Source organism: Argopecten irradians, chromosome 6 (genome assembly GCF_041381155.1).
Source record: "Argopecten irradians isolate NY chromosome 6, Ai_NY, whole genome shotgun sequence".
NCBI classification, from domain to species: Eukaryota; Metazoa; Mollusca; class Bivalvia; order Pectinida; family Pectinidae; genus Argopecten; species Argopecten irradians.
In genome coordinates this window covers 15,444,138-15,457,740 of record NC_091139.1, presented here as the reverse complement: position 1 = coordinate 15,457,740, position 13,603 = coordinate 15,444,138, and the positions used below count along the sequence as shown (strand labels likewise).

The window sequence follows — 13,603 nt, the reverse complement described above, 5'->3', positions numbered from 1 at the left end:
TCTAAAGATGGATCTTCTCAAATAAAACACATACCCCAGAAATTCCTTAAAAGAAAACAAACATTCGGTACTCTCTTGAATTATTCTGGGATTGAAAATAATCAATTTTATCCAAGTAACTTTAATGAATCCATAATATATTTGGCTGTATACTCATATGTATATATATTCTGTCTTTGCACATAACAGAGTTATCTCCCTTATTAGTAAGTATTGATAGGTAAGTTATTACTTTGTGAGCATAAATTACATCAATTTCTCTAAAACCTGACCATCAATCAATATCTAACCACAAGAGCAGATGACTCTAAAATATGTAAATACAGATTAGTAACAACAAACTTGGATTTTCATAATTCCATTCTTTATTCCCAATGCCAAATACAGCATTACAGTGTACAGATGAGGTATATCAAATAAACATCTTTCATATTTAAGAATTAATATTCTTAACTAATTCATTGTAACCTGTCCTCAATTATATAACACAATATGTATAAATTAGTATTTATCTCCAATTCATTTTAGGAATTTCAACTTTATGCCTAAACCCTATACAATTTTAAATGACCAGTATAAAATATTACTGAAAGGAAAAGAATAATATTACAATGATGATATCAGAATCATTAATATTACAAAAATATAAGAAGTACAATGTATTAGGTACATGTATATAAATATCATTTATTTGGCTGATAAGAAATGTAAAATGTAAATCACAATACAGAATTATGACTATGAGTCCATTGTACATGCTAAAGTATCTCCCCTAGCTTTTCAGTCTGTTGGTAAATTCTAACTGAATGATTACAAACAAGCAATAACACCAAATAAAAGGGTTCGTTCCTAAGACTCTTAGTTAGGGTAATAAATATGGCTTCATTCAATTGACAAGTGTGCTAGCTATCACAGCTTTGGAGTCCTTTTTCATAAAATGTCTCAGTTTCTTCATTTATTATAGCTTTTCAGCCTGGGACACCATCTCCTTTCGGATTCACAAAAATAATATTCAGTAGAACCAGTACTGAATTTATATGTATGGCTCAGATAACTTCTTTAAAACACATCCAAAGGCACACTAAAATTCTGGACTGCTGTCACGTTTGGGTCTACCTTGAAGATATGCGTCCATTGGCTCTAACTTCTGTTGTATGATGCAATCTGAAAAGACAAACCAATTTATAACTATAAACATCAGCTATAACCTAGGATGTCATTCATGTGTTATCATAACATTTTACAGCATTAAACTGAATATACAGATCACAGGTTGATTGATGAAAGTGATTTAATTTTCAACCTTTTTTTTACCAAACATTTAATTCTGCAATTAAACCAAAACAGGAGTAATGAAAGTGGTATCACAACATAGATTTTGTAGTTAACACCAACACCACAGGTTTCTAACTAGACCCCAAAGAGGTTATGAATGTATAAAACCACTTCCTACCTAGAATCCAGAGGGGTGACACACTAGTCCGGTCAGGGTAGAAGTCATTGCCTACAATGATCTGTGCTTTGGATGTGGACATTGTTACCTGTTGTACAAACAGAAAATTTCATATTTATAACCCAACTTGGAAAAAGTCTTTCTCAACAGTGATCATTTCAATGATAAAGCAGTTTTCAACAGAATCCAATCAAACAAAGATGTCAGTAATGAATAGTAAAACATATGTACTGTACATATTAATCACACTATGAGATTCACATTTTAATATTGAAAATAATGTATTTTCAAAATACAAATAATCCCTTCAATTTACTTCAATATAACATATGAATATCGGATGGTCCATAAATAGCCTTCAAATTTTAAAATATGAAAGACAACTGTTTTTTAATTTTCATTTTTTAAGGACACACATGAAATCTTAGCATTATTCTATAAATGAGAGGGGTAAAACAAACTGGGTCGTGTTTGTTTAAATATAGTTGGACTGGCTGGATCTTTTGTAAAAGTAATTATTTCAAGTTTAAATCCTCACAGACCTGAAGATTTTTATTCAGGCCTATAAGGGCTTTGTCAGTACTCGTCTGAAACCAATATAAAATCACCAGATCTATCATAAATTCATAAATGAACAACTAGGTCCAACCAGTCAAACCGTATAAATGAAAACGGGCCTAGTGTTCTGTTTTGGACTTTCTTGGTAGTCTATAACCATGGTATACTGTCGGATGGATACCTTACCTGACCACCACAAAGTTTGATGAGAGCGGCGAGATGTGACCGAGGTGGAGACGTTTTCTGAGACACGTACATGATGTCTACGCTGGAGAATAAGGTGGATTTGTAATTCTCCTTCAAACTTTCCTTCAGTAGTCGAGCAGTCTACAACAGAACAGCAACATTCTTACAGGCACATATCATGGATACATACTACACAACAATACATAATCTAATTGGCACAGAATAGTACATTCATAATCATAACAACTTATATTATTTTTGCGGTGACTTTTGTTTCATGTTTTATATAGCTGATGACTTTTCTTTTCATAGCAATTAAGATTTCACATCCTACAGTCATGAAGATTCTGTTTTATTTGTGATTAATTTTAATTTTTGCAAATTCAAATCAGCTGCAAAATTTGTGAAAAATCGCAGATGTAAGTTGTTTAAACTACAGTTTATATCAGAAGATCATATAAATATCCAACAGAGGGATAATCTTGTTAGCATGAAGTACAATTAAAAGTCTTCTACCTTGACTGATGGAAACCAATTAGTCACTTCATATTTTTCCTCTGGTAACCAGTGCCCAGCATCCAGGGAATCGTAAACCTTCAAATGCATAATATTAGATAATACATACAATTAGATTTAATTGATATTTAAATGTTTACAAGGTATGCTTATTACCTATATGTACTCATGTAATTCCAATCATTAATATGAAAGGATTATCAAACAAGCAAACACCATTAACAAGCCGTCATTGTGAAACTATACTAAACTGTATGTCAAGACTTTTTATCATAGATTTTTTTGTTCAGAAATGGTCACGCCTGATATAGTCTCTACAGGTAGTTGAATCATCCTTGAACGAACTGTCAAATTGTCCCAAGCCAAACGACAGTCTAGAGGGGTTGCCAGCCTGTTTAAGAAACTGTAATACATGTACCTACCCATTTTTGGTGAAGGATCCAACATCCCCTAGATACGGCATACAAGAGGTTGAGGGTACGCCGCGGACCACCGCATATCACATGACTTGTAGTGTCAGAAACATTGTCGGAAATGACAAAGTGACCTATCATTTTCACTATGGAGATGACCGTGTCCTGTTCACTGGAATGATATGTCACCATGAAGGCCAATGACAATCAAGGTTGAAACTGTCATTCATATTGAAAGGAAAAGCTATCGACTAATTAGACTGTGATTATGCAAAATATCGTCACTTGGTTATGAAAATCCTCCTGTCCCATGGTAGTTTTTGTGATGTATGAGGTAAATATTCAAGAATATTGATTTATTCAGGAAATAATCAAGAAATTGAGAAATTTAATGCCTGTTGAAATATCATATCATTATAACATTGCTTATAATTAATACTATCGAGTATTTCAACTTATAAGTTATCCTAAAAGTTTCTCACTTGTTTGCAAATAAAACAAATAATTTTCTACATGTAATGTACTTACTGTGAGTGTAAACTTGTCATGACGACAGAAGGTCTGTGTGGACTGCGTCTGAAGGAAGAAGACCCGACCAGAAATTTGGATCTCGACTTTCCAGCCATGTCACTATCACTGCTAGACTTGTCACTGTCACTCAACGCCTGTCTGCGTTGACTTACTGATGACTCGGAGAATGCTTTCTTCCTCTGCTTGGCGAACAACTTCATTTTCTTTATGTTGAATTCATCAATACTGGGTCTAGGAGGTGCAAACCCAGAGACAGATGAAGCCATGGAGTCATCCCCGTACACTGTGGACAAGGACATACCATGGGGACCGGTGGTCTGTAGGGTCGATTCAGATTGTATATTAGAGGTACTTAGTGAACTGTCATTTTCTAAAATATCCCTCATTATATTCTTCATAGGACCATTTGGATCTTCTGCTTTGTCACTTTCTTCACTGCTAGAAAACATTTCGTTTGTCTGTGGTTGTTTAGATCTACTTCCCTTCCTTACCTTTTTACTCATCTCTTTATCATCATTTTCTGACATCACTTTCCTCTTCCGTCCTTTTCCCACCACTTTCCCTGGATTTGGAGAACATATGTTAAGAATTGTTGGTTGTATTTTATCTGATTTTGTTGTAGGTTCAATCAGGGAGGAACACGGCAAAATATCGTGTGGTAACAACATCTTTTTCTTTTTGTTAGAGGCTTCCTTTCTTTTAGGCTGTAAGTTAGTTCTCGAACTATCGGTTAAAGGAAGATCCATACAACCTGTGGATTCTTCAGAGGAAGCCTCTTCAACTCTAGGTACGGTTGTACTTATTTTCTCACCGTTGTTAGTTTGACATAAATTATTCTCTGAATTGCTATCAGCACTTACGCTGGCTGACAAAGAGTCAATGTTCGTATCAGAGTCAATGTTTGTTTCAGAGTTCTGTTGTTCACTTTCCCCCGACTTTCTGACAGTAGATTGCTCGTCCTTATTGATTATACAATCCGGTGCACTAGCAAAGCTTACAGACTTCCTTGAACTTCTGCGTGTGGTAGGATCAGACAATCTACTTCCAGCAGTGATAGTATCTCTTGAGGTCCTTCCACCTATAACAGAGGAGGGATCTGATGTTCTACTGGCACCTCTACTGGTATTTCCGACTGGGGAGGGATCTGATGTTCTACTGGCACCTCTACTGGTATTACCGACTGAGGAGGGATCTGATGTCCTTCCCCTCCCTCGACTACTGACCCCTCGCCCTCTACTGCTCACACTTTTAGAAGTGCTGTCCAATTCTTTGCCATCCTCAACCTGTTTAGCATTATTTTTATTGAGAACTGATCTCCTACGTCCTTTCACTGATAATTTGATACTTTCTGTATTTGATTCTTCCAACTTTTTCCCGGAAGTTTCTTTTCCAGACATTGTACTCCCAGTCACAATTTCACCAGTTTGTGTAGAATTCTTATTTGTCTGTTTCACTTTTGAGCTGACTGTCTTATTTGAGCCAGTTGGTACGTCACTTTTTCCTACCTTGCCCATACTGACGGATGTAACAGCAAGTGACTTACGGCGTCTCGAAGATTTAGTCTGTAAATCTACATATTCATTTTCAGATAATTTTATTGATGGCATGGATTTGCGACGATTACTTCTTGTTGTGGTTGACTTTTGTGTATCAAGTGTTTCTTTGGCACCTGCTTTTGATTCTGGCGATTTTTTTCCGTTTAATACAACCAGTGGGTCTTCTTCCTCCACATCAGTATTTAAATCACTTGTGTCTGCAAGTTAACATACAAAATAACGAAACATCAGTATCCACAAAATCAAAGGCTATTTGTTTGACTGTAAATGCAGATATTTTCATGTACCAATATCTTTTGCTGAGTCAGCTTTCAATCTGTTTGTGATGTGATAATTTTCTCGTGGTGTGTCTATATAATCTAATTATTCTCACGTCAAAAATCGAACTTGCTGATATATTTGCCCGTAGGTATATTTTTAGGGATTTAATGAAAGCTAAAATTCACAAAAGCTGTTAGAGTGCATATTACACATGTAAACAGCAAAGATTTTTTATACTATTTTAAACACTGAATTTATACAAAAATTAATTAAAGAACCTGTATACAAAAATTATCTAATCGTTCCCCATATTTGATTAATCTTTGAAAATGTTATTTAGTTTTACAAAATACCAAGATCTGACTAAATCAAACTTACTGAACAGCTTCCTCATCAAAGGCACCTGATCTGTCAAATGTTCTGCTTCTTTAGCGAAAGATAAATCGGACAAGCTAGCACCTGAAATAGATGAAATTCAGATGTAAAGAACAAGTAACAAGAACAGGAGATCCATATTTTATCTGGCTAACATCTTGTGGAGGCAAAAGAAATCACTAAATTTCAGTGCACCACTGTATCTTAAATTATGGGGATGACTGACAATACAACACATTATAAGCTCGTGATCACTAACATTTTCTATATGGCCACATAAAAGAATAAATGAATAATGTATTTATGTAAATTATCATGCTTTCTTTGGCTGTGTGGTATAACATCCTATTTCCAGCCATGATCATTTAAGGAAGTGCCAGGAAAGATGCGGAGAAAAGCCAGGAATCAGTAACTGGAAACAACACCAAATTGGACTCAAATTTAAATCTTGAGGTAGAGAATAATGCCTGGACATCCTATTAATTTTCATGCCATTATATAACAGTCAATGTACCAACCATTATTCTTCCTGAACTCCATATCTTTCATTCGAGCCCTCATACTGGGAGGTGTGTCTGGTATAGTCAGCCTCAGTGGTGTGGGGATCTCTTCCTGTACAACAGTATGTCAATAACACATAAATCAATACAATCCTTATGGGCAACAATATAAAATATATATATAAAAAGCTAGAAAAACTTGACATAACCTCTCTAGCTTTCGTTATTAAAGTACAATATTGTTATATATATGATATACTGGTCATGAGATATCTATCTATGACATGTACGGTCTAGGGGGAAGTAACCCGTTCCAGATATTTTATTTGTTTTATATTTGGTTTTATTAGTTTGTACCTGATTCCGGTTAATTCTATCCAATTGTTGTTTTTATGATTAGTTAAGAGGTGAGCGACGAAGAATAAAAATAGACGTCCTGATGCAGTTTTGTTGAATGTTTCACAGCCAAGAAAATGAATAATAACAATATCTTCATTAACATTAAACATTATTATGATGATTAACATGTAAGAGAAATAAAATAGTAAACAATACGTTTTTAAACTTGATTTGCAGTCAAATTTCATCCTGATTCCCAATGGCAAAGCCTTTCTAATGTCAAGCCTTAAATTTTCCAAAATGAATTACACTGTATATAGTTACTTGAAAATTGTCCAAAAACTTAAAATAAACGTATATCTTTAAGGCTTCAGTACACAAACTACACTAGCGGAAAAAAATGTGATTATTATGTTTTATTTCACATTTTCTTAAAATTATTTTCCCAAAATCTTGGTTTTGCTGCACATTTTCCCAAATTAAAAGCCATGGGCTCCATTTCCAATGTAGTGAAAAATGCTCAGTTGGCTAAAATCAAACATGTGGAATATCCATTTAATTGTAAGAGAGAATCGTGTTATACAAACAAAGAAATGAACAATATGTAATGATTTATTGCTCACCGGGGACCGAGGCTGTGTTTCCATCACAAGGATTCCTCCGAGGCCTGGAGAATTACAGGGAGTGCTGTCCTTTCCCGCCTTGAGAAGATCAAACTTGCGTTTCCGTTTTGTACAGCGTTCCGCACTATTGGCTACATCTTCATCAAAATCACAAGGCTGCATGGACTTCATTTTCTGTTAAAAATTTAATAGATCACTCTAATGATGTTTAATAGCAATATTCTTGATTTCTTATTTCTATAATCAGAGCTCTGATATCTAGAACAAGATTGGGTATTTATTTCTAGCATGATCACAAGTGGTTTCATTGATCTTTTGTGATCTGATTGAAAATTCTGGTGACAATCGGGATACAGGTTAACAAGACGATCAATTGAAGTCTATAATCAATGTTTTGGTATCAAGGCTTGGATACTTAATTTATCCATGAACACATGATTATATTAGTGTAACAGGACAAGAGTTCAGTGCCGCCTGCTGAGCTTGAACCTGCGACTGCAGACTTATTGGTCCGCTGCTCTACCAACTGAGCTAATGGGAAATCCCCCCCTATAGCTAACCCAAAGCTAGAAGGTGACTGTATCACTCTTTACGCTATATACAACTAAAACCTGCTTCACTACTACCCCCTTTCAAACATGTTCACCCCCAAACACCGATCAACCCAGGTTCTATCTCCAAGGAAGCCTCTAATACTTCCACTAGGAGTGGTCTACAGCACCAAATGTAACAGGAGGAGAATAGTGTGCCGCCAGCCGGGTTCAAACCTGCAACGTACTAGTCTGCCACTTTACCGGCAGAGCTAAAGAGTAATTCACCCTAGGGCATAGATAGACCATATCACTATGTACACTATATACAACTAAAACCTGCTACACTAGCTATGAGGGTCATCCAGATGACACGTGACTTTTAGCAGTTTCAGAAGTCAAATCATCATTTCTCAGAAAGCTGAAGCGTCAGAACATACGACAAATGGACATGTGCTTCAAATTCAGAAGTCAACAAATGTTTTGTTGCTATTTACAAACCTTGAGCTTAGTGAGCAGTACAGGGGTGGAATTGTCGTCTGGAAGTATGGCTGGATAAAGTCTCTCCGATACATGTTCCTGATTTTGTTTACAACTGCAAGTATAGAGTAGGTTCAAATAGACAATTTCCAATGATGAACAAAAAATATTGTATATTATCATGCATATTAGAAAGACATTATACTGTTAAAGTCACCATGTGTCAAGTGAATTACCAAAATTCAAAACGGTAGTCTTTTTGCCTTTCATGATTCCAAAACAAATAATTGGACACACAAAATTAAAGATAGAAATAACACATTTGAGTAAACAAAATTTACCCACTAATACCTTCTGAGAAATAATTCAGTGGTAGTAAACTAGAAACAAACTTCAATTGTCAAAATTAAAGAAGAAGATCACTTGTTAACTCTGTTGCATGTTAATTGGTCACTAAATGGAATGTACACTACTGGTCTAATCATCAGAGCAACACAGGTGTTTTTTTTTAATCCTACCTGGTATATATATATTACATATACTCTTTTTTAGAAATCGGTGTAACGAAATATATTTAAGGAGGGAAGGACAGATGGACAACAGATACAGTGAGAAATTTATGAACATATTCCGATACTCTTAAAACTTTGACTCTTATTATCTTTTCACCTGGTGACTCAGCAGACCGATACGAGAAAAAAAACGTGTTATACCTTACCTATCAACCCAGAGGACTGATACAAGGAAGACATCCCTTTTTTGGGCTTTGGTTCTCGTCCTTTTACACCCCTCTTTATACACAACATGTGTGACATCGTCTGTGAAGGTCTTCTGGATTCTGGCTCCAAGATTCTCCAGTTCCTTACATATGGCCTTTGTCCTATTGTCATTTGTGGACCGCACTTCTACATAGGCTACAACATCTATATATAGAAGGACAAAATATATAACTATGAAATATACATACTTTGTTTTCATGCAATTTGTAATGACTCAAAATAATACCATCATCTAGATACATAATGAATGAATTCACTAATAGTTCTACTATTTTATATATATATATATTTTTCAACAAATGAGGAAAAAAACAACTCATTATTGGCCCAAAGAAAAAGCTCTACCCACTGAAATTTATATTTCTCACCTGCATAATCTAAAGTGAATTGAAATTTTTCAAACTTAGCTGGACAGTAGTGGTAATTAAATAGTAGTGGTAAAATGCATGACCAGACCCTGATTTGAACCCAGGACCCTCCAAACTCTTGAAGACTAAATACATAACCCAGACAGGCCATGTTTGGGATCCATCCGTCTATTAGGTGTACTGCAATGAGCTCCATATAAGTAACTGGATAGAAAATAAAGGGTATGTTTTTCAACTGCTATTGCCATTTCATACCTTTAAGAATTCGGTCATCAACAATTTGTGTATTTGGTAAGTCCGCATCATCTTCTAGATAGTTACAAGTAGCCATTTCAGTCTGATCTTTTTTTAGTTCTCCTGTTGAAATATAAATCAAATTCATTCTAATGTATATGTATTAGTCTTAAAAAAAAGAAGTTTTTAAAGCAATTTATTCAAAATTTCTTTATCACAACTTAAGTTTCAAATTTGGTTTTGACGAGAATAATGTTAACACTGTTTGGTGTACAATGTAGCAACAATATTACAATTGCAAAGACACTGTTATGGAACAAAAAGATTTGATTAGGCCTATGTATTACCTAACGGAGGAAATACAAAAATAATTGTTCTTCCTTTTAATTTAGACAAATTTATTAAATACTATAGCACTGTACAGTATGTGTAGAAGTTTTTCACTACTAATAAGTATACACAGCTAGCTACTTGTAGAGGACAACATATTATAATTCTGACAACTTTTCCTCAGAAGTTTAATTTTACTGTAGTATCATTCCATTTCAACAGCTGTACACAAAACCATATGCATGGTGACTAATTTAAGAGCAATGCTAATTTTCTATGGAACAATTTGTGGAGTCTAATAGGAATTTTATATATTGTCCGTTATATAACGTTATATATTATAAGACTCTTCATATGTCCGATAAAAAACGTCTGACCAGTCTAAGCTCAGTCTACAGTACTCCGACCATGTTAGAGCAGATACACGACGAGATACTTTTTAACATTGCGTCGCATATCCAACCAATGTAATCATATAGTGGAATAAGACCTCATACACGTGTAGGAGTAAGCTCAGTCATGACTAATCAGGTTGGGGAAATCTGCCATATTCAGCTATATAGCTGATATCAGCTACTCTAGCTCATAACAGCTACTATCAATAGCTAATTCATATTGAAACGGGGCCCCGGAAAACGAGTTGAAGCCAACATTCGATAGGCCTACTGTACAGAATGTCTCTTTTATAAGCAATATCATGTATAAAAGAACACATACATTAATAAGTTTCAGAATGCCGAACAGACACTTATACCCATTTAAGTAACGCCTTACATACATGTATGTTTTTATACATGTCTAAAAGCTGTCCATACAACTTCGAATCCCCAGTCATTCGAAAACGGCGCTGATTATAGTAAAAACGTACCTCTTTACTGAAGAGTTCTTATTGTAAGGCCTAGCACGAGTTAACGTTCTTGCTCCGTTGAACTTTATAAATCCTTGATTGAACCCATATAAGTTATAGATATGCATGTACATATTTTCATACCTTTGCAAGTGGATGTTGTCTGAAACATTCTAAGACTAGCCCAGGGAATTCTTGGCACTATCTTCAGCTTATTTCAGTCAAGGACGTTGATCTAGATGACTTATAAATCCTTGTTTCGATGGTCAAATAACCCTACACCTCATTATATAATTTGCTTAACCCAAACTCCGGCATTTCAAATTGAACAATATAATATTATTTAACTCTTAAAATTGAAATTAATGTTGATGAAGTAAATTTATGGAAAGGCCGGATAGAATAAAACGCATTCGTTCAGAAAATGCCTTAAGTATGCGTAGCACGAACGGTGCTGTATTCATTGTTAAAGTAACTAGGGCAAAAACCATTTCTGACTCAAAAACAAAATAAAAAAAGTAAGAAATCATTATTTATAACTAATATGCCGCGAATGACTATTTAAAACCCAGAGGGGGGAAAGTCCGACAGAGGCCATTATCTACATATAGATCTACATGTATAGTGCTGCATGTGAGATGCTACACTTTTATATGTCAGCTCCTTACAGATCCCGTGTTTGATTTAAATAATCAATTATCGCCTTAACAATCGTGACTCGCTGGTGTAACATGTCCAATAGTGTGTTATCGGCGCGGATCCAAGGGGGGGCGGACCCGGCGTACGCCCCCCCTAAAATAGGAGAGAGAAAAAAAAAAAAAAGGAAAAAGAAGGGGAAAAGAAAGAGGGGAAGGAAGGAAAAGAAGGAAGAAAGAAAAAAAAAAGAGGGAAAATGGGAAAAAATTAAGGAATTAGATAAAGAGTGAGAATTAGACAGAAAGCTCCATTTCCTACCTTTACCGTTTGATGTTATCATTTTAAAATCTAAATGTATTCGACTTTGTGGTACATACATGCATGAACATACTTGTATCCAGGCGCAATGGAATAATTATAAATTTTTTTCGTGTAAGTTAAGGTTTTATCTCCATCACTTAAAAGGTACAATGTAAATTCCTTCAGGTATTTACTTTTTCCAAAAAAAACCCGATAAATTCCCAATATATTAGATAATTTATTGTCATTAATATTCAATATTGACAGGTTATATCTCGATATCCTTAGCAATAAAAGAAAAGGGGCAGGGGGTGGGTGGAAAGAATTGTAGCTGGCCATGAGTATTCGCTGGTTGACTATATATCATTCCCTTCGTTTTCCAGGTTGTAAATGATATATTACACATTTTTGAATCAGCATTAAAGTCCTGTATTAAATCCGACTATCAATTCACAAATGTGTGCATACTTTCAAAACGCCAGTTACAAGATCACTACTGACGCCGAATGCTTCTAGAAGCCTTTATTTGTCCTAAGAAAATGTGTGTAAAGAAAAAAGTGGAATGCGACAGAAAATGAGAGCTTCTAGGGTCTGGGTGCACCCCATGGCCAGATGCCTTCCTTTTTTGTTTCAATAAAAAAATATCTTAACGATAATGTTATAAGATAGGCAAACGATGTTAAAAAAATTAATGCACATGACAAAAGGCTCCCTATTAGAAAACAGGATGATAGCAATGGCTCCTGGCACCTTATGGCCATAGACAAGACCACTAACCTTCTTTTCTTTCATTGTCCAATACACGAATTATGAAGATTGTGTAAGTTAGGGAAAATAAATTATCTAATCTGACAGATAATGTATAAAAGTAAAAGCTTATATCGTTAAAAAAGTTCACATACACTTTCATTAGTCCTATAATCAAAGTACTGAAAGTACTGCTGCGGTAAAACTTCTGGATGATAGGAGTTGATTCGAGTGTTAAAGATTGATAAGTCAATGGTTATATTATCAGTATAACTGCAAATTGGAAAACGATCCAAAGAAAACAGGACTTAAACTAAGGCTGAAAAACTAATACAAATAATTGTTTTTTATTTGGTCGTAATAATTTATCACATTGATTTATTTTCTCACATTTTGTACAGGTCCAGTTATTCTAAATACACATAATGCATTTCAGTGCAGAACCTTCAATCAAAGAGGAAGTATTTATGTTGTCAAGTTTATATAAAGAAAAGTTTCAGCATTATGGTGACTTGTAATGTCAAATTAAATTGATTTTTTTTTTGTTAAATACTAAACAGGCATTCTTCAGATATCAAGAAAAAACTTACTGGTTATATTATATAAAATCTCATATAATGTTTAAGCGATACCGTACACGTATTTGACCTTTAATGACTAATATGAATGACATCAAGGATTTCCTTTTTAACAAAAATGTATCTAGCAAGTTTAAGAACACCATACTATCTATAAGTACAAAATTTAATGGTTGTCAGACCGTGTAACATATATAACTAACGTATATTGTCATAAAGGATGACTTTCATGCTTCATAACTTCACGAATACTACTTTGGCAACATATCAGGGAGAAAGAGGGGAAAGAGAGAGAAAGAGAGAAAAAAAAAATCTCTGTCAGCTATCAGCTGTTTACCGGTATATGCTATATCAAGTTTCAAGTACATGAATGTATATATATTAACTGAAGAACTAAATAACCTGAGTTAATTAACTAAACGACATGTAAATGGCACGAAGGATGTTTTTTGTCAAAACATGT

The 13,603-nt window shown here is 34.6% G+C and overlaps 1 protein-coding gene across 1 annotated transcript; it reads right to left on the bottom strand.

The window, feature by feature from the left end:
- Positions 1–329: 329 nt before the first annotated feature.
- LOC138325127 (microcephalin-like) lies at positions 330–11,626 on the bottom strand. The gene is made up of 13 exons (XM_069270572.1): positions 10,811–11,626; positions 9,724–9,825; positions 9,040–9,244; positions 8,343–8,436; positions 7,312–7,485; positions 6,368–6,461; positions 5,853–5,933; positions 3,655–5,410; positions 3,136–3,298; positions 2,714–2,791; positions 2,198–2,338; positions 1,454–1,541; positions 330–1,164 (listed from the first exon to the last, which is right to left on the bottom strand). The coding sequence occupies exons 2-13, from the start codon at positions 9,797–9,799 to the stop codon at positions 1,082–1,084; spliced, it is 3,033 nt and encodes a 1,010-aa protein (XP_069126673.1). The 5' UTR covers positions 9,800–9,825; positions 10,811–11,626; the 3' UTR covers positions 330–1,081.
- Between the last annotated feature and the right edge of the window lie 1,977 nt (positions 11,627–13,603).